Source organism: Callorhinus ursinus, unplaced genomic scaffold (genome assembly GCF_003265705.2).
Source record: "Callorhinus ursinus isolate GAN/ISIS: 27379988/994484 unplaced genomic scaffold, GSC_fseal_2.0 scaffold72, whole genome shotgun sequence".
Lineage (NCBI taxonomy): Eukaryota > Metazoa > Chordata > Mammalia > Carnivora > Otariidae > Callorhinus > Callorhinus ursinus.
Window position 1 is genome coordinate 2,386,882 of NW_027397134.1, and position 21,563 is coordinate 2,408,444.

General features: G+C 55.1%; 1 protein-coding gene across 1 annotated transcript in view; it reads right to left on the reverse strand.

Moving 5' to 3' along the window:
• Nucleotides 1-318: 318 nt before the first annotated feature.
• The window catches only part of MN1 (MN1 proto-oncogene, transcriptional regulator), a 47,157-nt gene continuing 25,912 nt past the window's right edge, over nt 319-21,563 (reverse strand). Inside the window, exon 2 of the mRNA XM_025858066.2 lies at nt 319-3,343. Coding sequence (XP_025713851.1) covers nt 3,162-3,343 — 182 coding nt within the window. The 3' untranslated portion in view covers nt 319-3,161. The remainder of the gene's footprint in view (nt 3,344-21,563) is intronic.

A 21,563-nucleotide genomic window follows, 5' to 3' on the forward strand; every position in this document is an offset into this window, starting at 1 on the left:
TCCCAGGGGACAGGGGGAAAGGAGAGGTGCCCCTGGCATCTAGTGGGTAGAGGCCAGGGATGCTGCTCAACATCCTACAGGACAGGGAACAGACCCCTCCACAACGAATTATCCAGCCCAAATGTCAATAGTGCCCAGGTTGAGAAACTGAGATGACCCAACTTAGAACAGCATGGCAGCAGGCAGGCACACGCGCACACATGCGCACTGCAGCGTCCAGGCCTGCACTCCCATCCCCCATGGGATTCCGAACAGATCCACGGGAAAAGAGGGGGTGGGGAAAAAAAAAGGCAAGCCCCACCCACAAATGTACCACAGTCACCATTAACGTCATATTTATTGTTATTTAGCTGCTCAGGAAAACATATACAGGTATATACAATATGCATGAATACAGAAGACTGCACTTTACATATTTTTTTAAAAAAGAAAGAAAAAATAACACTCAATTTCATGAGCTATTGTCACAGTCTTCCAACCAAGCATTTCAGAAATGAATTTCTTTTAAGAGTCAAAAAAGATTACAGGATTGCCTAACACACAGCAGAGTTAAGATTTTATATTTTACATGTGCAATAACGTTTTCGTTTTCTTTCCCAAAAAAAGTTTGCTATGCAGTACCGATTACCAGTGTTTGGAGTCTCGTGGGTTGGGTGTGTTTTTAATTTGCTTTTATTCTTTCCATTAAACCAAATTTAATGAAATAACATCCTTTTGCTTAAGGCTATTTTTAAAGCTGTTCCATTCTGGGGTCATGGGGAGCGAGAAAGTTTAAAACTTCAGGGGTTTCCGACGTTGCTAGGGCCACGAGCTGATGGCCAGGTGCTAATGAACTCAACGCAGGGAAAGTCAAAGACGGAAGTCAAGACGCTTGGCTCCCCGGCCTTAAGCAATGAAGGAGAAATCATTCCTGTTTAAAAAATAAAGTGATAAAGCTCTCAAACAGCTGTACATTGCAGAATCGGAGGGGGCATGGAGTTTTGCTCAGACTATGGCTGATTTCTCCTGCAGCCCCTGGCAGGAGGGACATTCTCTTTCTCTTTCCTCTGGTGGCAGAACTCGGGGACTGAGTCAGTTCACACCTTCCCACTGCTGATCAGTTCACACCACCTGCTCTTCTGCCTGCCTTCTGCGGGCCCCTGGGGGCCAGGCCCCCGGTCCGATGTCCCCAGCAAGGACCATCCAGACGCGGACCTGAGCCAAAAGGGCCCCTGCAGGAATGAAGAGGGAGGGGAAAGAGCGAGATTTTTCTGGACTCTTCCCCTTTTGCTGAAAAGTTCTTTGAAATAAACAATGTGGGTGTTGGGTGTTGTATGGTGAACCCAAAGTCACTTGCTAAAAAAAAAAACAAAAAAAAACAAAAGCCAGGTCTAGAAACTCTGGGTACCTGGGGACAGAGGGGAGGGGGCACCAAGCTCAAAACAGCATTTAGTAAGACTTGCTCTATCAAAAAAATAGAAGGAAAATGGGGGAGTTACTGATTTGGGTGAAGGGCTATCAGTCACTTCTTGTCTGACCCATCCTGGAATCTGTGTGCCCCTCACGACCCCCCTCCAAGTCATATGAGCCTTTTGTAGGCATGCACAGCACCCAAAGGTGCCCGCCCCAACACTGGGCCTCTGACACCTGCCACTCTGGGTCCTCGACGGGGCTCCAGGTGCCCTGCTCGCTGCTGTCTGTTCACCTGGCTGCCCCCCATCTCTGCTCAAGGAGATTATTCCTTGGTAAGGCGCATGAGACATGGCTCTAGTTTTGCAAGAGGGTGAGATTAAATCAAAAGGTGTGTGGGGGGGTATTCTGGGGTTAAAGAAAAAGGCCCAAGCATCAAAGTCATTGATTATGTTCCTTGTTTCCTTCCCATAGCCCCCAAGAGCCTGCCAACCCCTGCAAAGAAATACACCCAGGTGCAGAGAAGGGGAGCTTGGCAGGCTGAGCCTGGGGGCTCCTTCCCTGAGCCCCTGGGAAAGTGCTTGGCAAAAGCCTCGTCCCTCCCAGGGATGGGGGATTGCCCAGGTTGGAGGGGGAGAAATAGATGTGCAGCGGGGACAGAATGGGAGTGGTCGGGAAGATACCCGCAGTCCCACCTCCTTCCTCCCGCAAGGCCTGGCTGGGACCGGCTGTGGGCAAAGGTCAAGGGCTGAGAACAGGATCCTCCCCCAACTTGGGCACCCAAGACCCAGCCAGCCTGGCTGCAGCAGGGTGGGAGCCAGGAGCCCCCAGAGACTCTGCAAGCTGGAAGGGCACCATCCCCCATGCACACCAGGGCTGTTTAGCATAGCGTGAAAATTCAGAGCCTGGGCATTTGCACAGAGGCCCAGAAAAGGAGAGAAAACACCACTGTCGAACATTCCGACTCCTTCCCACTGAGCAGGCTGGACACGTCATCGCCTCCATTGCAGAGAGAACAGCTTCCAGCAGAAGACAGAATGGAGCTGAAGGCTGAGCGTGTGTTTGTAGGAACGAAAATATATATCTATTTTCTTAGGAAACAGACAAAACAAAATCCCAGGCGGAATACCTAAGGGGGGTATTAATTGTTTGGCTCCTGCCTGACTGATGACAGTTGGGTGTCAATATATAATATCGTGATGACAATTTGACTTTTGCCCGGCAATATTCCAGAACTACTATTCTCCAGGATTTCCATTTTAATAAGCAGTGAACAAAGCAAAAAGGAAAAAAAAAAAAAAAAGGCTGGGGGTGGGAGGGGGAAGAGGAACGAGAATAAAAGAGAATAAAAAAGAAAGTAACTCTTGTCTTATTACAAAATAACAATGCTCGGACATACAGCAGCATGAAAACAAAACAAGGAAAGAGGTCATCTAAAAAAACGTATGCCAAGATTACAGAAAAACGGGAATTCTCTAGCAGGAAAAAGGCTGAAGCAAAAGTTTGCTAACTGCAGAAGGGTTAACACTGGTAACATACTGTGGCAGACGAGTTTTCTTTTTTAAAAAAATTTTTTGAGGTTTTTTTTTCTTCCCCTTTAAATTAACCCTTTCCGGTCCATATGCCACTAAGCAGGTACCAACCTAGAAAAAAAATCATCCACTCAGCAATAGTGGCCCTTTCAAATTAATGGGGGGGGGGGGATTGGGGAGCACGGGGCAGGGGTGGGGGGAAGAGAAGGGCCTGGTGTGGGAGGGGCATTTCTTGTCAATTCAAGTTAGGGCAGCCACGAATGTCCCGAATCTGTTGGAAATGTCGGAGTGCAGGGACCGCCAGGTGGGCACGGAGGCTCGGGCCTTGGCATCGCCCACGTCATCTGTGCAGTGGACGGACAGGCACTGCAAGTGGCTCCCCGGCTGGGTTGCTGAGGCCTTATTTGCAGGGAGGTCGTGGGCTGTGGAGAAAAAAAGGAAGAAATGTTAGTGGCAGGCTCAGCTCTTTGGGAGGCCCTAAGGGGGCGGAGTGAGAGAGGTAAGGGAAGAGAGGCACCGTCCACTCCCTGTTTTCATGGCTGAAGACGGTGTGAGGAGATCTAGAGATGTTTGGTTCAAATGCCCCTGCTGTTACTCTGATGTGGCTGTGAGACCTCAGCCAAGGGTAGGACTCGATGTCAGGTTCTCCCCACTCAGGAAATGAGAGAATTGGGCAGGGTTGGCCCATCTCTGATGGACTAGAGTTCCCAAAAGATTGACTGGACATGAAATAAGTTGGGAAGGCTTCCTGGAGGAGGGGCATCTAAATTGGGCTTTGAGGCATATGTAGGAGTTCGCCAGAAGCAGTTAAAGGTAGAGGGGAGGATTGTCTGGGTCTAGAACACAGCCCTTTCTCTTGTCATCCTCTGGACATTTGCTAGAGGCCTACTGTGTGCTGGGGACTTCCTGAAACAGTACCACACTGCTCAGACCAGTAATGATGAAGAGTCCAGACCCTCCAACAGACCAGTGCCCTTTGCCCATCCCCAGCTGCTTTATGAAGGGCCTTACAGTGATGGGGGTGAGGGAGTCTATTCCTCCCCTACACCCTCAATGAAAATTACTTCCATTTCCTTCTCACACAGTCACACAGGCCCAGAAACACCACAGATCATAGTGATGCCTGAGTTAGACAGACTTGCGGGGAAAGAAAGTCTGACAACCACTCACACCTTAGTATGAATTACACTCAAAGAGAGGAAGAGCTGGGAGTTCTGAGGCAGAGAAGAAATGGAATAGTCATTTCGGGGGGCTGCTAGTTCACTGCTGCCAAGCGACCAATGGTTCTGTTCTCAGACCTACTATATGTCCATGAGTATTCTCATCATTCAGTGAGATGAGACTGAAGCCTGACTCAGAGAGGAGAGGCAACCTGCCCAAGGTCACACAGCCAGGAAGGGGCAGAATTGGGCTTGAACATGGGTAAATTTCTGACTCCAAAGAAGTGAGAAAAGCTGGAATTGGGGGTGGAGGACCAGCTCCGGCTGACGGAGCACACCCAGATACTGAACTCCATGACTGGCCCGCCCTCCTCAGCGGGGCCCTGTGCCAGGCAGGAGCCACCCCACCCATCCCGCCCTCTGGGATTAGGGGGGAGGCCTCCCCTGGGAGCTGAGCCACAGCCTGCAGAGAAAATCCTCCCAGAGGATGGGCCAGGCCATGACTAACTGGGCTCCCACCCTGGAGCGCCAGAGACCCCCAGCTTAGGACCTGCATGCCGGGAGCAGCTGGGGCCGGGGCGGGGTAAGGGGGTGGAGATTGTCTCCCTTGCTCCTTCCCTCATTCATCCAATTAATAAGCCCTTACTGAGTCCCTACTATGTGCCAGGCGTGGCTTTAGCCTTCAGATCCAGCCAGAAATAAGGCAGACGCCATCGTCATCCTCCTCCGGGAGCTGACGGTGAAGCCAGGAGAGAGCATCATGGTAGTCATTTGGAGTCACAGATGCCATGGGGCTTGAATCCCAATCCCAGCCCCACCACTGTGTGGCAAGGGGTCTGCCACCCTCCCTCTCTCCGAGCCTTAGTTCCTCATTGCTGAAGTGGGGGGAACGTCCTCTCCCTCAGGGCTTGTAATGGCCTGACAGACAGAGAAATCCCCCGACAGGGCTGCTAGCATAGTCTCTGGGGAAGTCAGGAGGTGAGGGGTCCTTGCAGCCATCTAGAGGTCCCCAAGCCTCATCCCCTCCTTGGGACTGGCCAGGTGGGCACATTCCTGCCCATGAGACTGGAGTCTATGCTCCCATTTCACAGAAGGGAAGGCTAAGGTCCTGAGCTCCAGGTTTCAAAGCTGGTTAGCAGCGGTGGCGCTACTCAGGGCCTCAGAATTCAGCCCAGGGGTACCTGCGAAGGTACCCCAGGAAGCTAGGGGCCTCAGATTAGCCCCCACACCTCTGCTCTTGAGCCCAGTCTCGCCTTGCTCCCAGGGATGCCCTACTCCCTAATCCCCCCAGAAGGAATCCTGTCCCAAGCATTGTGAGATCTGGATCGGGGGAGGGGAGCATCTGCCACAGAGAGAGAGAGAGAGAGAGAGAGAGAGAGAGAATTCTGAAAAGGGTTCCTTACTTCACTTTACACCCATTATCTCAAGGAGCTGACTCAGCAAATGCTTGTGCCCATTTTACAGATAGGAAACCGAGGTCCCTTGCCAAAGTCTACACAGCTAAAGACAGACAAGACCCAGGCCCAAGCTCCTGACAGCTGGCTCCCTTGCTCTATGACCTCAGCACCAGGAAGGCGAAGGAAAGTCGGCATTCCCCGAGTTCTGTGCGCAGACGGAGGAGGCCTGTGGTCCCTTCTGGGAGCTGCGTTGGCTAAGGGATGTTTCCACGCTGACCCAAATGGCCACATGTCCTCAAGATGCTGTATTCCCAAGTTATAGACGGCTCCGAAGCATGCCGTGTGCCAACCCTACACACAGCTGCTTTTCTTACTTGGGGAGGATTTAATGAGGGTGTGCCAGGTACGCAGCTGAACATGTCCATGTGTTACCTCATTCCGTCCCCCCGTAAGCCCAGCAGCTGGGTGCCCCTTCTCCCTACCTTAGAAGGGGCACCTGGGGCTCAGAGAGGGTGAGGGGCTTGCCCAACATCACAGAGCATGGGCGCAGGATTCCCCAGCCTCTGCCTGGGACGAACAAGAGAGTCTGGTATCCACGGGGAGTATTTTTAAGAGAGAATATTATTCTTCAGTTCTTGACAACCCAAGCATGACCAAACTCATCCTCCCGCCAGATTCATTCCAGCCGGGGGTGGGGGGACCCAACATGCCCTAGGACCGCAGCTTCCACATACACATACACACACACACACACACACACACACACACACACACCGCCACTGCTGACTGCCTACGAGTAAATCAGTCCCACAGAAGCCCGCCTCAAGTCAGGGCCTGCCCCTGCTCGAGAGAAGCCCTCAGTCCATGCTCCTCGGCAGTGGCAGGCATGCCAGCCCCCCCACTCCAGGACCCAGAGATAAAACCACCCCTGGCCGAGCTCCCAGGACTGGGGGGAGACCCTGGAGTTATTCAGTGCCCCACGGACACCGATGCAGACTGCCACATTTTCCACTTGTTAGCAACCAGCCTCCCCCATCAGACTGTGGTGCCACAGCACCCCCCACACAGGAGGCGCTCAGCTGGGGCCTGTGGGCTGTGGAGTGACCCTCATCCCTATTTGACAGATGGGAAGACTGAGGCCCTGGGGGGGGGCAGGGAACTGTCCAAGGGTCACCCAGGGCCAGGCCAGCAGTTTGGACCGGCCGTCTCCTTTGAGTCCGGGATTCCCCGTGCACTGGGCTGAGGTCGGATCTCGAACCCCCCATACCATACCATCTGCAACTTGGGGATGTGAGCAGCTTGGGGGGGGCCACACAAGAGAAAGAAGAGATGACACAGTGCATGTGGGGGGATCAGTCCTCGAGGCAGGGGTGTCATCAACTCAAAACTTATCACCCCAAATGGGCCTCACCCTGTGCAGATAGCACAGCAGATGAGGGAGGGCCTTCCGGTTCCCGGGACCCGATGTCACGCCCGCCCAGCAAGGAAGGGCTGTGGGGACAGTTTTTAAAGGACAGTCCCCTCCAGGCCAGAACAGACCGCCTCAGTCCCCATGTGCAAGGGCAGAACCTGGAGTGGAGAAGCCCGGCTCTTCCTCCCCATCCTTCACGTGCACAGACAAGTCCTGGCTGATCTATCCGGCCCTTCCCCAGCACCCCCTGCCTTCATAGCACAGAACGCGAGCCACGCGGTCATTTCTGCCACCAACTTGGTACCACGGCATGGAGGTGCCCGCTGCCTCCTGCTTTCCCCGCGGTGACCCTGAGACCCTCATCGGATCGATCCCCAGCAGGGACGGTGGGTGCCATGAAGGGAAGGAGAGGACCTCGAGCCGGTGCCAAGCACGACTAACAAGTGGGATGCCATTTCTCCTCCTGGGCTCAACCATGACAGCGCCTACCCTTTGCAGAGCACGGGGCTTTGGCGAACATCACTTCGGCTCCCAGAACCTCGGCCCTAGAAAATGGGGAAAATAATAGGACTGGCCGTCATGGAGGCAGCGATGAGGATTAAATGAAATGATCCATGTAAAAGGCTTAGCATGCTGCCCAGCCCAGAGCAGACTCCCGCCCAACGGCGCCGGGTGCGGCCCCGCGTGCTCGCTGACCCGCCTGCCGGGTGCGAGCGGGGACCCGCGGGGCCGGCCGGGAGGGCCCAGCCACCCTTTTGCCAACCACGACCGAGCGGGGTGAAGGGAGAAGGGGACAGACATGCGTCTGTTGACCTGGGGACACCTTGTGGTTCGTTTCAATTCTGGAGATGCCGCCCACGGAGGGGGCCGAGTGTTCTTTCTTTCTTGAAGTCAGCAAAACAGACCTTGTCACCACCTTGCTCTGTACTCAGTGTCCCCAGGGTTGCATTCCAATTTGGGTGAGTCAGGAGTCATGAGCTTGATGGGGGCAGTCGCCACCCCCTCCCCCCAAGGCAGGGCTTGGTGGGACCGGCAAGACCACATGGCTCTGTCCTTAAACCTTCAGAAAGAGGACTTCTCTGTCCACACCTCCCACCCCACCCCCGCCACCGCCCACCATAGGGAAGGCCGGAGAGACTGGGCTGTGGGGGTCAGGGTGGCCTCCAACTAGGGCCCAGATCAAAGGCTCCTTGGCTGCTCATGCAGGGTGGGACCTGGGCAAGGTGTTAATCTGGACTGCAAAATGGGAACCAAGTTCACAGGCTTCTGGGAGGATTAATCAAGGTAACACATGGGTAAAGACTTTAGCACATGATGCGCCCCCCAAAAAGGTTAGCTGCTCTTAGGGTTATTACACTCACTGGGCTTCCACAGCCCGGGGCCTTGGAGGCAGTCAGAGCTAATACTGCCACATGCCAGTAGAGGACACTGGCCACAGGATAGTCTCTTCCTCTCCATGGGGGCCTGCCCCACCCCCTGCCCCCCAAGGTGGGGTGGAGGGGGACCAGGGTGCGATCCCAGGCAAAGCAGGCAAATTAGAATTCCGGGCGTATTTTTAACTCCAAGCTTATGTAAGGAGCAGTGTGGGCCCCAGAACACAATAGCGAATGACTCTCGCCCGACTCACCCTCTCTGGATTCTGACAAAGGGAAATGTATTTTGGTTTTTCCTTTATTTGGACCTGGCAGGGGGAGACGCTGGTGTCTGACAGCTGCCATTGAGCCTGGAAGCAGAAGCAGGCCTGGGAGCCTCGGAGTTGGGCCAGGTCCTATCAGCGCCCGGGAGGCCTGGAGGCCCGCAGACACATCCATGACTCTCCTAGCTCCTGGTCCCCATCTCCAAGAAAGGCTGGGCTGTTGCACCCAGGCTAGCTCTGGGCATTGAACGTCGCTCTTCTCTCCTGCCCCACTGTCTCCACCCTGGGGCAGGCTCCACTGTCTCCTTTCTGATTCCACGCTGGCCCCCAAGGCCATTTCCCCCTGTGAGTCAGGTGACTTTCCTAAAGCATGAGCAGCCCCCTCTGCTGCTTCAACCTTCCATGGCTCCCCAGTGCTCCCAAGGTCAAGTTCCCAGCTTCGCATAATCCAGACCCTGCTCTTCTCGTGGGCCCCAGCCTCACCTCTCCGTGAGCCAACTATACAGTCTCTCCATAAAGCCTTGATCCTTCCCGCCTCCACACCCCTGCTCCTGCCTCGTCTTCTGCCTAGAACACCCTCCCCTCCTCACCCCTGCTGACTCCCACCATCTACCTGGCTGTCAGCCTTATGGCAAAGTTTCCCCGACACCCCTACTCTGAGGTGGGTAACCCCTCTCCCTGCTCACAGATGACATCCCTGCCCCCAGCCAGCATAAGGGCAATGAAGCACCAGTTACCTCCGAGCCGCTGCGGGGGGTTGGGGGGGGGGCCCTGATTTCGGGCCCCCCCCAAAAAAATGCCAAAAAAGAAAAAAACCTTGGGGGGGGGGGGGGCTTTGGAGTCAGACGACCAGTCTGCATCTCAGTCCCTGGCGCTCCCCCAGTGGGTTGACCTTGGGCAAATCACTGTCCCTCTCTGATCCTCAACTTCCTTCCCCGTGAAATGGGACAAGGATAGCACCCAGGACCTTGCCAAGTTACACCAGGTTGTACGGTGCCTGGCGCACGGCAGGTGCTCACGCAATGGCCACCAGCTGTCACAGCAGACAAAAGTCACAGGAGAAGAGAGCCTTGCCCAGCGGTAAGCAAAGTCACAAGGATTTTTAAGGCAGCACGAAGGCCCATCTCCAAGAACCCACCACTGGGGATGTGGGGGACCCAACCCCAGTGGAACTGATGCCTACCACCCAACTGGAACCCTTCTGCAGGACCCCACATCCTCAAAGCAGAACCCCTCCTCGGCTGCCTGTCCATATTGGGTCCCTGGCCATGTCCCCTCCTCCAGGGAGGTACACAGGGTCCAGGGGACTCGCCTACCTTGGGCTCAGGGTGCGAACGGCAAACCTAAGCCAGGTGGTGGGCTGCACACAGGGGGTCTGCAGAGCCACCAACGAAGCAGGAAAACAGCACACTCAAACCCCCACTCCACTCCTCCCCCATGCTCGGCAGCTTTGGGGGAGCCCCAGCTCTGTGTGCTCAGAAGCCTGTATGCAAATCCCACCGCGGCCGGTATAAATCTCACCAGCTCCATGACCTTGGGCAAGCTCAACTTGCCTGTTCCCCCATCTGTAGAGGGGCTAACCATCCCTCCTGTGACCAACCCCCCTCAGAGGAGCCTGGCCTGGGGACCCTGAGGGTAGATACACCCATGAGGATCCCAGCTGTCTCTCTGGTCCCTGGCACACAGTAGGCAGCTAAAAAGGATTTGTTAAATATTTTACTTATTTTGTTTAAAGATTGTATTTTTAAGTCATCTCTAAACCCAACGTGGAGCTCAAACTTACAACCCTGAGATCAAGAGTCACATGGTCCACCGACTGAGCCAGCCAGGCGCCCCAGGATTTGTTAAATATTTGAAAGAATGATTCATATTCTCATCCCAGCTCTTCACCTGCTTGCTGTGTGACCTTGGGCAAGTCCCTCCCCCTCTCTGGGCCTCTTTGGTCCTCTCTGAAATGAATGGTGGTGGGTAGACAGACAACCTCCCTGACTCTCTTCATTCCTTTGGGGAAATCAGATTTTACATTCGATGTAGGCAGGAAGCTGGGGCAGAAGCCTATGGCAAGCAAGGAGCATTAAGCCTAAGTAAGCCCCAGGAGCACAACCCCAGGGATCAGGGACAGAGGGCTGGTGGCTGGCAGCCTGAGTGATACTCCATCCAGGCATTTCACTGAGGTCAAGGGACCAGCCCCTCCTCAGCCCAGCCCTCCTCCCGCATCCCCACCCTTTCTCTGCCCTCCCTGGGGGACAACTTCTAGCAGGGGTATCACATGGTGACAAATGAGGAAAGGAAAAAGGAAAGGTGACCCCATTCCTACTCCTGTCAGCTCCAGGGGTGGTAAGAGTGAGCCCTGATCTCGGGCTCCCTACGGGCCGGGCCTCGGCCTGTCTCACCAGATGACCCCAACACCTGGGGAGAGAGGGTCCGACACTCCAGCCCATTTCACGGCGGGGGGGGGGGGGGGGGGGGGGGGGGGGGGGCGGGGGAGGGACTGGGAACTCCTCAGAGAGGAGATGTCACTGACCCATATCCATGTGGCTAACCAGTGGAGGAGCTGGGTTCACTCCCAGGTCTGCCTGACGCCAAGGTGTGTGGGTTCATCAAAGTCACATGAAAAAGTAAAATGTCCCAGCCAAAGTGGTGGTGGCTCCCTCTCCCCCAGCCCCGTTTTCGCTCTCTCGCAACGCTCCCCGCCCCCCAGTTCTTTCTCAATCTCTCTGTTCTCTCTCCCCGCCCCCACACTTTCCTGTCTTCCCCTGAAATCAACACTCACTTTTTGGGGAAGGGCCCTGATAGCCCTGCTGCTCACAGATGGGATGAGAATGACCCTGGGGTGACAGAGAAGCCAAGGACAAAATCTGAGGCACCCCCATTCAGCGCTCTCTCTCCATGGACGCTGCCTGTCTCCCCATCAGCCCCACCTGATGGGGGCAATCCAAAGCTCCTGGGAGGCAGAAAGGGCCCCCACCAATGATCAGGAGGGACCTCCTGCGGCCCCGCCCTCCCCGGCCCCACGAGGGTGAAGGAAGGGGCCTCGAGCGCAGCCGAGTCTGGTGCGAGCCTCAGCCAGGGCCCTGGAAGCCTTCGGAAATTAATTGGAGTCGACTCGGCTGAAGGCAGCTGTCATTTAGATTGAGAACTGGCTCAGGGCTCCACTGAGGCGAAGCAGCGAGGGCATCGTGGGGACCGGGCGGCCAGAGCGCTGGGGATGGGGGCGGGGCTGGATGCCGGGGACCTTCCCGGGGCCCTGAAGGAGGAGCCGGGGTGGCAGAGGAGGGCCCGAGCCCACAGGACGTACATCGCCGGCCCCTCACCAGGCCCTGAGCCTCTGATTGGGCTCCTTACCCTGGCGCCTCAGGCCACACGGCCAGTGACCTGTGACAGATGCAGCCCCGTGCACCCCCCGGGCCACTCCTGGCTTGTGGGCTGCCGAGATGTGACAGGTCGGGGGTGGGGGTGGGGGCCCACAGTGGTGCAGCAAGGCACCTGCCCTGGGAGTCCAAATGGGGATGAGGGCGGCATCGTTGTTCCGGAACCCCGGGAAGGACCCAGCGGTACTGAGAGCAGAGCACTCAGCCCCCTGCCAGGCACCAAAGATGGGCCAACAAACAGTAGCTACTATTCAGCATTGTTAGCAGGATTATTACACCTGAGATCCTCTCCACCCCTGTCTCCATTCTAGCCCATGCCCCCATCCCTGTTTTCTCGCCTATTCGCTCACAATTCGTGCCCCCATGGCATTGGACCTGGTGCTGGGTGGCCCTGGACAGCACACTGCCCCTCTCTGAGCCCCAGCATCCTCACCTCTATCCTGGGGGCAACCTAGCACCAAGGCAGACACCTCACTGAGCTCCCGGCATGCTGCCTGGGGGCGGTCAGCCGTTCAACAATTATTTTATAAAATAAGACAGACGGACAGACAGACACATGTTTCTGTTGAAGTAGAACCTCGTTGCTTTCAGCCCACTGAAGGAAAAGACCCGATTTGGCAACAACCCAGAATTTTACAAAGTAAGTTTTCAAAGTGCTGATGCTTTGGGTGTGGGTTCTTGGGGACATGTGTCCTGCTCCCCTCCCCCCCCCCCGGAGGGTCTGCGGGGGCTTTGTGACCTTCCTACACGGGCTCAGTGGGACTGCAGGTAGCCTGTTCACCCAGACAAGTTCCCATAGCGTTTCTGCGTCCCCAAGGAAGGGCTCTGCATGGGGGCCCATCGTGGGATAGTCGTGTGCTTTGCAGCTAGACTCTTGGGGTCAAATCCCAACCCTGTCACCACCAGGCTGCGGGACCCTGCTTCAGCTACTCTGAAGCCCCCCTGAGCCTCCATTTCCTCACCTGAAAAATGTCTTCGGTCATTCCTGCCTGGCAGAGAGGGGCAATGGGCTAGTACCCAGGGACCTGGTACCCAGGTGCCCCTCCATATCCTGTTCCCACAATCACTTCTCCAAACCTGAGCCTTCCTGGGGCCAGGCTGTAAGAAGGGGTCCTCGAGGGGCACCTGGGTGGCTCAGTAGGTTAAGCAGCCGACTCGACTTCAGCGCAGGCCATGATCTCAGGGTGGTGAGATCGAGCCCCACATCCAGCTCTGCAATGGGCCTGAAGCCTGCTTAAGATTCTTTCTCCTTCTCCCACCCCTACTCTCTCTTTCCCTTTCTTTCCCTCTCTTAAAAAAAAAAAAAAAAAAAAAAAGAAGGGGCCCTTAAGACAGCAATAACAGCAGGGCGATGAGCCAAAGCATCCCAACCGAACAGGTGCTCCCAGCTGTATGCTGGGCGCGGGACTCAGAGAGGGGATCGCAACACAGAGCTCCGAGCCTGCCTGCAGCCCCCCGCCCCCGCCCCCGAGTTCTCAGCCTGGCAGAGAGATATTCAGTAAACACTTAAGTGTAAAACAGAGTGCAGTCACTGCCACAGCACAAGGTTGCCCTGTGTCGCAGACCCAGGGGACAGGTGGGGATCCGGGGAAGAATCTACAGAGGAGAGGACCTACGGGGGCGGGGGGGGCAGGGTGCTCAAGGATGAATATAAAGCTTTGCAGCAAAAGAAGCAAGAGGTGAGCTCCAAGCCTCTACTGTGACTGGGAAGAACTAGGGGCCGGCCCAGGGGCCCTGATTTGGGGCCTGGGGGAGAGGGAGGTAAAGGAGGCTGCAAAGTTGAAATGAAGTCAGTCACGGAGGCCCCTGGAGGCCCCGGGAAGTGTTTGGCTTTGTTCCTGAGAGCAGAAGGGAGCCAAGGAAGACTGCTGAGCAAGGGAGGGGCATCGGGAATCTGTCAACATGAATAAGAAGCTTGCACCTCATCCATTCCAGCCTTGGCATGGTACACCTGACTCAGAAACACATTCCACTGGGGACAAGGTCCTTTGTGTTCCACAACTCTAAACAAGTGGGGGGATATGACCCCACCCCCAAGAGAATGGTACTCTGAGAGAGCTCTGATCTCACTGGGCGGGCCATTCCTCCCCAGCAGCTTCTGAGTCAGACGCCTATAACCCGGGTCCCCAAGAAACCCAGCTCAGGCTTGCCATGTGTCAGCCGATGGCCCTTGCAAGGGACCCCGCCTCTCTATGCCTCCACCTCCCCTCCACACAACAGATGTGAACACCGGGCCCTGTGCATTTCCATCAACAGATCCTCGCTGAGGATATAGGCGGGGAAACCAAGGCACAAAAAGACGCGTCCCGGGTTATCCAACAGTGAGCAGAAGGGTTGAGAGAAACTTCCTTATCTCTCTGCATCTGAGGTTCCCCATGTGCGAAATGAGACCATACACCTACTGGGCAGAGCTGCCAGGAGAATCAATATGATAATATTAACAATAACAGACAATAATTATAGAGTTAATACCTGTCACGCATTCATTCTTTTAAGCCAATTTCTTACCGTAATCCCGGAGGGCAGCTTCTATTCACTCAGCCCCCTTTCACTGGTGAAGGACCTGCCAGGGTCAGCAACCTATAGCCCATAGGTCAAATCCGACCCAGCATCTGTTTTTGTCAATAAAGTTTTATTGGTACATAGTCACACCTGTATATTTACATTTAGTCGATGGCTGTTTTATACTACAATGGCAGAGTTGAGTAGTTGTGACAGAGACTGTATAAGCCACAAACCTAAAATATTTACTATCAGGCCCTTTACAGTGACAGTTTGCTGACCCTTGAACCGAGGGCTCAGAGAGGTGATGTCACTTGTCTGAGTTCACACAAAGCAGGAAGGAGCCACCAGGCACCCAGTAGGTGCTCAATACGTGCTCCCTAGGAACATGTTTATGTGTAAACAACACTGTTGATCTGTGAAGACTTGCACAGTGACCCTCAGGGAGTCAGAAATGTCCCTCCCATTCACGTGTCCCTGGTCTTCCTTCTAAGGCTACACTGGAACCCCCCCTGCCTTCCTACTGAAAAATCAATAAAACGGGGCGCCTGGGGGGCGGGGGCCTCAGTCGTTGGGCGTCTGCCTCCGGCTCACGTCACGGTCCCAGGGTCCTGGGATCGAGCCCCGCTTCAGGCTCCCTGCTCAGCGGGAGGCCTGCTGCTCCCTCTGCCACTGCTCCTCCCCCCAGCTCATGCTCTCTCTCTCTGTCTCTCTCTTTCAAATAAATTAATAAAATCTCTTTAAAAAACCAATAAAACATTAAAATGTTGATTGAGGGGATGGGAGGATGGGGTAGTTATTTAAAAAAAAACAAAAAAATGCCGTTCCCCAAAATGTGTCCACGCTGCCAACAGAAAGAGAAAGGTGGGCTCTCCGAGGCAGAACAAGGCAGCCCCATCAGGCCAGGGGAGATGGGTACCCCCTCCAGAGCTCGCTCCTGCACGGCCTCGGAGCGCCCTGTCACAGTTCAGTCTCCACTTGCAGAAGGACGGAGCAATGGGCAAAGGGGCTAGTGACAGGCAGGACAAGCAGGCCTGGGGAGACCCTGGGGGGGGGGGGGGAGCGGGGGCAGAGCATCAGCCCGGGGGGCAGGCCCCGGGGCCTCCTCAATGGCTGATCTCATTTATGCCCTCAGCTGTCCTAGCAGGGCCAAGGTCACACAGCAAGAAAAGCGGAGAGTTAGAACTCGAACACAGCTCTGCAGGAGTCCAGAGCCTGCATGGTCTGAACCACCCAAGGCATCTGCCCCACCCTGGGGGAGAGACAGGTGGAGCAGTGGAAGCTGGGCTGGGCCTAGAAGGAGCCTGTTGGTCACTCCCACCCAAGCAACAGGGAACAGAGCCCCTGGATTGCCTGGTGGCTGGCCCACCCAACCTCAGCTCCCATCTTCCACGGGTTCTGGAAGGTCCAGCCTAGGCTTCTGAGGGGAGGTGTCTCTGCCACAAACAACCCCCAACTTGCTTTCCCTCCAGGTGGTGCTCTCCCTCCCCCCACTGCAGGAAACCAGGACCCAGTTGTGCCAGAATCTAGCTGTGCATCCAGGGGTATCACTCACCCTCTCTGGGCTGCCGTCCCCTCTGTAACTGGCAGGAGTCCCTACTGCCAGGCCTGTGACACGGTGACCTAAAGAGGCCTAAAGAGGCCATCCAGGTAGGTATTGCCCACCCTGTTGGCTAAGCTGTACCTCGAGGATCTGAATGGGGATTCGGCTCTGCTGTCTGTGTCCCCACTGGGGTCCACGATGCCCAGAGTGAGTCTCTGGGGTTGACTTGGGAAGGCAGGGGCCACTGCACTCCTTCCAATGCAGGGGTCACACCCTCTTGTCCCTGTGGTTTTTTGAGGAAGGCAGAACTGGACCCTAGGAAGACTGGGCTGGCCGGTACTGTAAATTGGGGAAACTGAGGCCAGAGAGGAGTAAGTCAGGGGCAGAACTGTGAATAAATCAGAGAATTCTTGCCTGCTTGCCTAAGCCAGCACTCAGTCCTCTCCTCATTCAGAAGGTTTGACAATGGAGTTTGCAGTATGCCGTCACCAAGTGGTGGCAACACTACTCCTTCTCGCGCTCCCCTCTTTCTGGACCACTACTGTCACTTCGCCCTTCACCTAAGTAACTTGTCTGTCTCCTCCTTCCTCAAGTAGTTCTTTCCAAACCCCTCCGTGGACTCCCATGTGCACTGTATTATTACACCTGGTGCTAACCCCAACCTCTCCTAATTGTCCTACTGTCTACCACATCCCCTAGGATATGAGTTCCATGAAATCGGAGCCTCAATTCTCCTATTCACTACTGTGGCCCTGGCACGTGGCACACGGTAGGCCCTCAACCAGTTTATGCTGACTCTATCAATTCCTACAAGCAGGAACAGACCCTAAAGAATCACTAAAATAAGGAAGATCAAACCACATCACCTGGACCTCCAGACAGACCTGAATAGGGACTCTTCAAGGCTTCCTGGTACCAGTGAAACAAGACTTCATTCGGAGGCTTGCCCACTGACCCCTACCCAAAATTTACTGAAAGGGACCACACCCCCTCACAAACTATTATCCAGCAATGAAGGAATGATATCCACTTACTTCCACAACCCCAATCCAGCCAACACCCTTCCTTCCAAGTTTGGGCGCTAGAATTCTCCCAATTTATTTTAGACCCTGCTGGTGTGTAAGGAAGCCACAAAATGCAGGTGCCGTTTTCATGGAAAGAAAAACTTGGGGGAGGCGGGGACCAGCTGACAAATGCCAGAAATTTCCTCCCACCTGAGAATGACTATGCAGGAAGGCCCCTTTCCCAACCACCACCCCCATCCAGCCCACCCCTCCTGCCTACTGGCCCTGAGCCCCCGAACCCACTCAGACAACCCCGGAGGTGAGTTTTAAGTTGACACCAAGCATGGGAGTCAGTTAAATAACCCTCCAACACTCTCACACCATCTCTGTTTTTCCTTCTTCAGGGAAGGGGACCACATCCCAGACACTGTTCTAAAAGGTCCACGTATATCATTGCATCAGGACCTCCCAGCAACCTACACAGGGAGGAGCTGTTACTCCTTTTTAAAGGAGGCGGAAACAGGCTCAGAGCAGTGGGGTGACTCATGCAACACCACACAGCTGGGGAGCAATGGAGGCAGGATTAGGTCAAGTCTGTGTCCAAAGGCTCTTCTACTTTTGCTGTACACCAGGAAGAGAGAGAAGAGGGAGAGAGAAGGAAAGAAAGAAAAAAAAAAAAAGATTCCCCTCTCTCCTAAAGGGCTGGCACCCTGCCTTCCCTCCCGGTGCACTCACTCTGCATCTGGAAGCACCTGCCAGTTTCTCGGGGTGCCAGGGGGTGAGGAGAAGCCAGCATTCGTGCCATCTGATGGGGGCAGCTGATCCAGGCCAGGCCTCACCCCCTTGCAGGGTCTGAGCCCTGGGGAATTAGGCCCCCCAGGAGGGGAGCAGGACGAGTAAAGGGAAAAGCCTTTACTCTCAGGTATGCGCAGCTTGCCCACCTGAGCAAAACTCTGGGGGGGGGGGGGGGGGGGGGGTGGTTTCCGGCTGCCTGGGGGCAGGGCTCTACTGAGTGTCTGTTGCTAAGCAACAGGCCTGCACCTGATGACCTACCCAGAGTTCACCACCTGCTTGGGGTATAACAAGTCCGTGATCTTGGAGGTCCTGAAAGCGTAGCTCGGGAGCTCTGTGAGGCTAGAACTGGGCTGTCCAGCAGGGCAGCCCCCAGTCACACGTGGCTTTTTAAATTTAAAAATCAATTCCTCATTCACAACTAACCGCATTACAAGGGTTCAACAACCATCCGTGGCCGGTAGTCATTATATACTGGACAGTGCAAACCTAGGACATCTCCATCACCGTAGAAAGTTCTATCGGACAGCACCGGTCTAGAATTATAATCCAGGAAGTACCCATCTGTGTCAGCGGCTGCCATGTCAACAGCTTTGCTTACAAAAGGCAAACACCATCATTTTTCAAATGGAAGGTTCCAAAAGAGGAGCCACAGGGGTCATCTTTTCCAGGATTATCAACCACTAGGAACTCCCACCAAAACGCATTCCCTCGTGAGCCCACAGCAGAGCACTGCTCAATGACTGCCCACAGCACTGGCTCCCACGAAGCCCAGAGTCGGCCTCAGAGTCTTTCTCAACACAATGTTCAAGGCCGCCAGAACGAAATCAATCCGGACTCGCAGCTGACACTGAAGCTCTGCAATCACAGAGATGAAGAAACTGAGGCCCAGGGCGATAAAGCAGCTTGCCCAAGGTCAGGAGGCAGATCCAGGCCAGGCCAGGAGGAAAGCTCCCAAGTTCTTCCTCCTACCCTCCCCAGCGCGTCTTCCCCATTAAAGCTCTGGAGAGCAGAAGTTCGCCATCCTCAAAAAGTGCCTGGAAATGTAGTGCCCGCAGACAGCGAATGGCCTTGCTCTATCCCAATAGCAACACGACTAACAGGGAGGCCTCTGTCTTGATCCCCTGCTACGTGGCCGGCCCCATGGGTCCCTTTACCCCAGCCCCTCCTTTATTGTCATGACAACCTGCGATGTAGGATTATCTCCATTTTCCAGATGATGGGTATGGAGAGACGGAGAGACCCAAGGGGACCCGCCCAAGGTCACCCATTCACTAGGGGATGAGCACAATCTGATACTGACAACTGGCATCTGGAGCCCTCCCAGGCGGGCCCTGAGCCAGGCGGAGAACCAGGTGTGTGCTCAGGTCCCGCCTCTGCCTTCTCCCTGCTCTGTGACCTTGGACAAGGCACTTGCCCTCTCTGGACCTAGTCTTCCTGCAACAGGGGTAAGAGGTCCTCCTTCGGTCAAAGAACTCAAAAAAATGCACAGATGCTGTGTGAACAGTAAAAAGGGAGACTCTTAAATCTACCATAAAAGGTATTTCAAGCCCAGGAAATAGTAGGAGTAACTGGTTCCATGTACTGGGCAATTCCTCTGTGCTACACACCATAGCTGCTTCTGCACGACAAGAGCAAGGTTAGGTAGAAATGACGCAGACCGAATGGCCAGCACAGCCCAAAATATTTAGCATCTGATCCTTTACAGAAAAGGTCTGCTGACCCCTCCACACTCAATCACTTGCAAAAATGCCCCCATTTTACAAATGAGAAAAACCGAGGCTCGGGGAAGGGAGGTGATTTGTCCCAAGTGCCACCGCCGGGCAGAAGCTACAAACATCTGGATTCCATTTCCGGAGGTCGACTGCAGGGATCTTCCGGAAAGGCTGAGGGACAAGACGCGCGTCAGGCCAACCTGCCTACTCGCTGAGGCTCCTCCTGGCCATGGGGCATCTGCGGCATCCACGGGCAGCTCCCACCTAGCCGCCAACAGGCCCAGCACCTGGCCCAGTGGGCACCAACTCAGCCTGCTTTTATCCCACTGCTTCGGTGGCAAAATTGCCCAAGACTAATTGCAAGTAATACTTAATTTTATCAAGGACAATTACATGAAATTAATTCAGCTTCTACCTGGAAGCACTTTGTTACCATTTGCTTTCCCAGGTTGCTGGGGTGAAAAAGGAGGCAGGCAAGCAGGCAGGCAGGCAGGAGAAGGGAGAGGGCCCTGAGATATGCCCCGAACAGGAAACGGGCAAAGTAATAATCAGGTGATGATGACGTAAGTGAGCACCAACTGTATGCGCGTGGGAAATGCTCCATGGGCGTGATGGTCCTATAACCTCAGGACAGCCCAGCCGGTGGGGCATGTCAGACCACGCCCCCCACCACCGCCACTTTACAGAAGAGGCCACTGGGTCCCAAAGGATCATGGGCAGGCATCTGTGCGCCACCCAGGAGAAACCCAGGCCCGGGATGGATTCCTGCTTGGCCACTTCCTAGAGGCATGATCTTGGACAAGCCAGCTCACCTCTCGGGCCTCAGTGTCCTCATCTGTCAAACGGGAATAAGGAGACTAAACTGGCACAGTGGTTTTGGGGAGTCCATAAGATAACACGGACATCGTGCTGAGCACTGTGTTTGGCATTTAGCAAGTGCTCAATGGGTACAACCGTGATGATCGATCGTCAGCACCAAGTGGTGCAGCTTCGCAGGCTGGGGCCTCCTGCCTCCACTGGACCCAGTTTGAGCCGGGGTGGGGGAGGATCAGAAAAGAATTTGGGGAAAGCCTGGCTTTCTCAGCCTCCCCAAGGAGGCCCCACACACAGAACCTCCGAGCCAAGAAGTACAAACGAGGCCCCAAACAGGTCGAGAAACCCAGGCTGCCCCTCCCCATGCTCCAGCTCCCCACCCGGCCCTCCAGGAGCCCCATTTGGGGGCACAGTCTCCCCCGGGGCACCAAGAAGAAAAGGGGGCCCCTCTCCCACAGCTGCTGTGGTTGCCAGCCTCCCAGAGGTCTGGGGGGGGGGGTCTGGAGCCGCTCTGAAAGGCCGCGGGCGCCGGGGGTTCATTCAGCTGTTTTCGGGTGGCTCCAATGAGTTCATTTTACCCCAGCAGAATATTAAACAGCTCCTGGGGAAGCAGATGCTGGGCTTCGGTTTCAGAGGGAGGGAGGAAGGGAGGCCACAGGCCGGCAAGGGGAGAATTCAAGTTCCGCTTCAGGCAGCTCCGAAGACCTTCCTAGGCTCAGCTCAGCCTGAGCTGTTGTCACGGTGACCGGTGACCAGTGACCAAATGCATGGCATCTGTGGGAGCCCAGGCTGGCACCCTGAATACTTCTACCTCGCTTCACTTAGTCCTCACGTCCACCCTATGAGGCGGGAACTCTGCCGTGCCCATTTTATAGATGAGAAAGCTGAGGCACACAGTAGCAACAGGACTCACTCAAGGCCACACAGCAAAAGGACTCCTTTTCTCTCTCCCTCCCCGCAAGGCACCCTCTGGGAGGCAGATGCTGAGCAAAGGTCCTGGGGCAGACCTGGAGCTTCCAAGTGCTGTGCTTGATCTCCCTCTGTGCTCAGATTTCTCTCCACTCGGCAGAGAAACGATCCCACTTTCTATCATTCTAATAATAATCTCTGAGGTCTGAACAGCTTCCTTGGAGGCTACAGAACGCATCTGGGCATATCGCTTCCTCTAAGCTTCACCACAACTGACACATTCCAGACAGGGAAACTGAGGCCTGGCCAGCAGAGTGGATCCCAGAGCCACCGACCAGTTAAGGGCAAAGCCGTGAAGCAAATCCTCCTCTACTCCCACTGCAGATTCA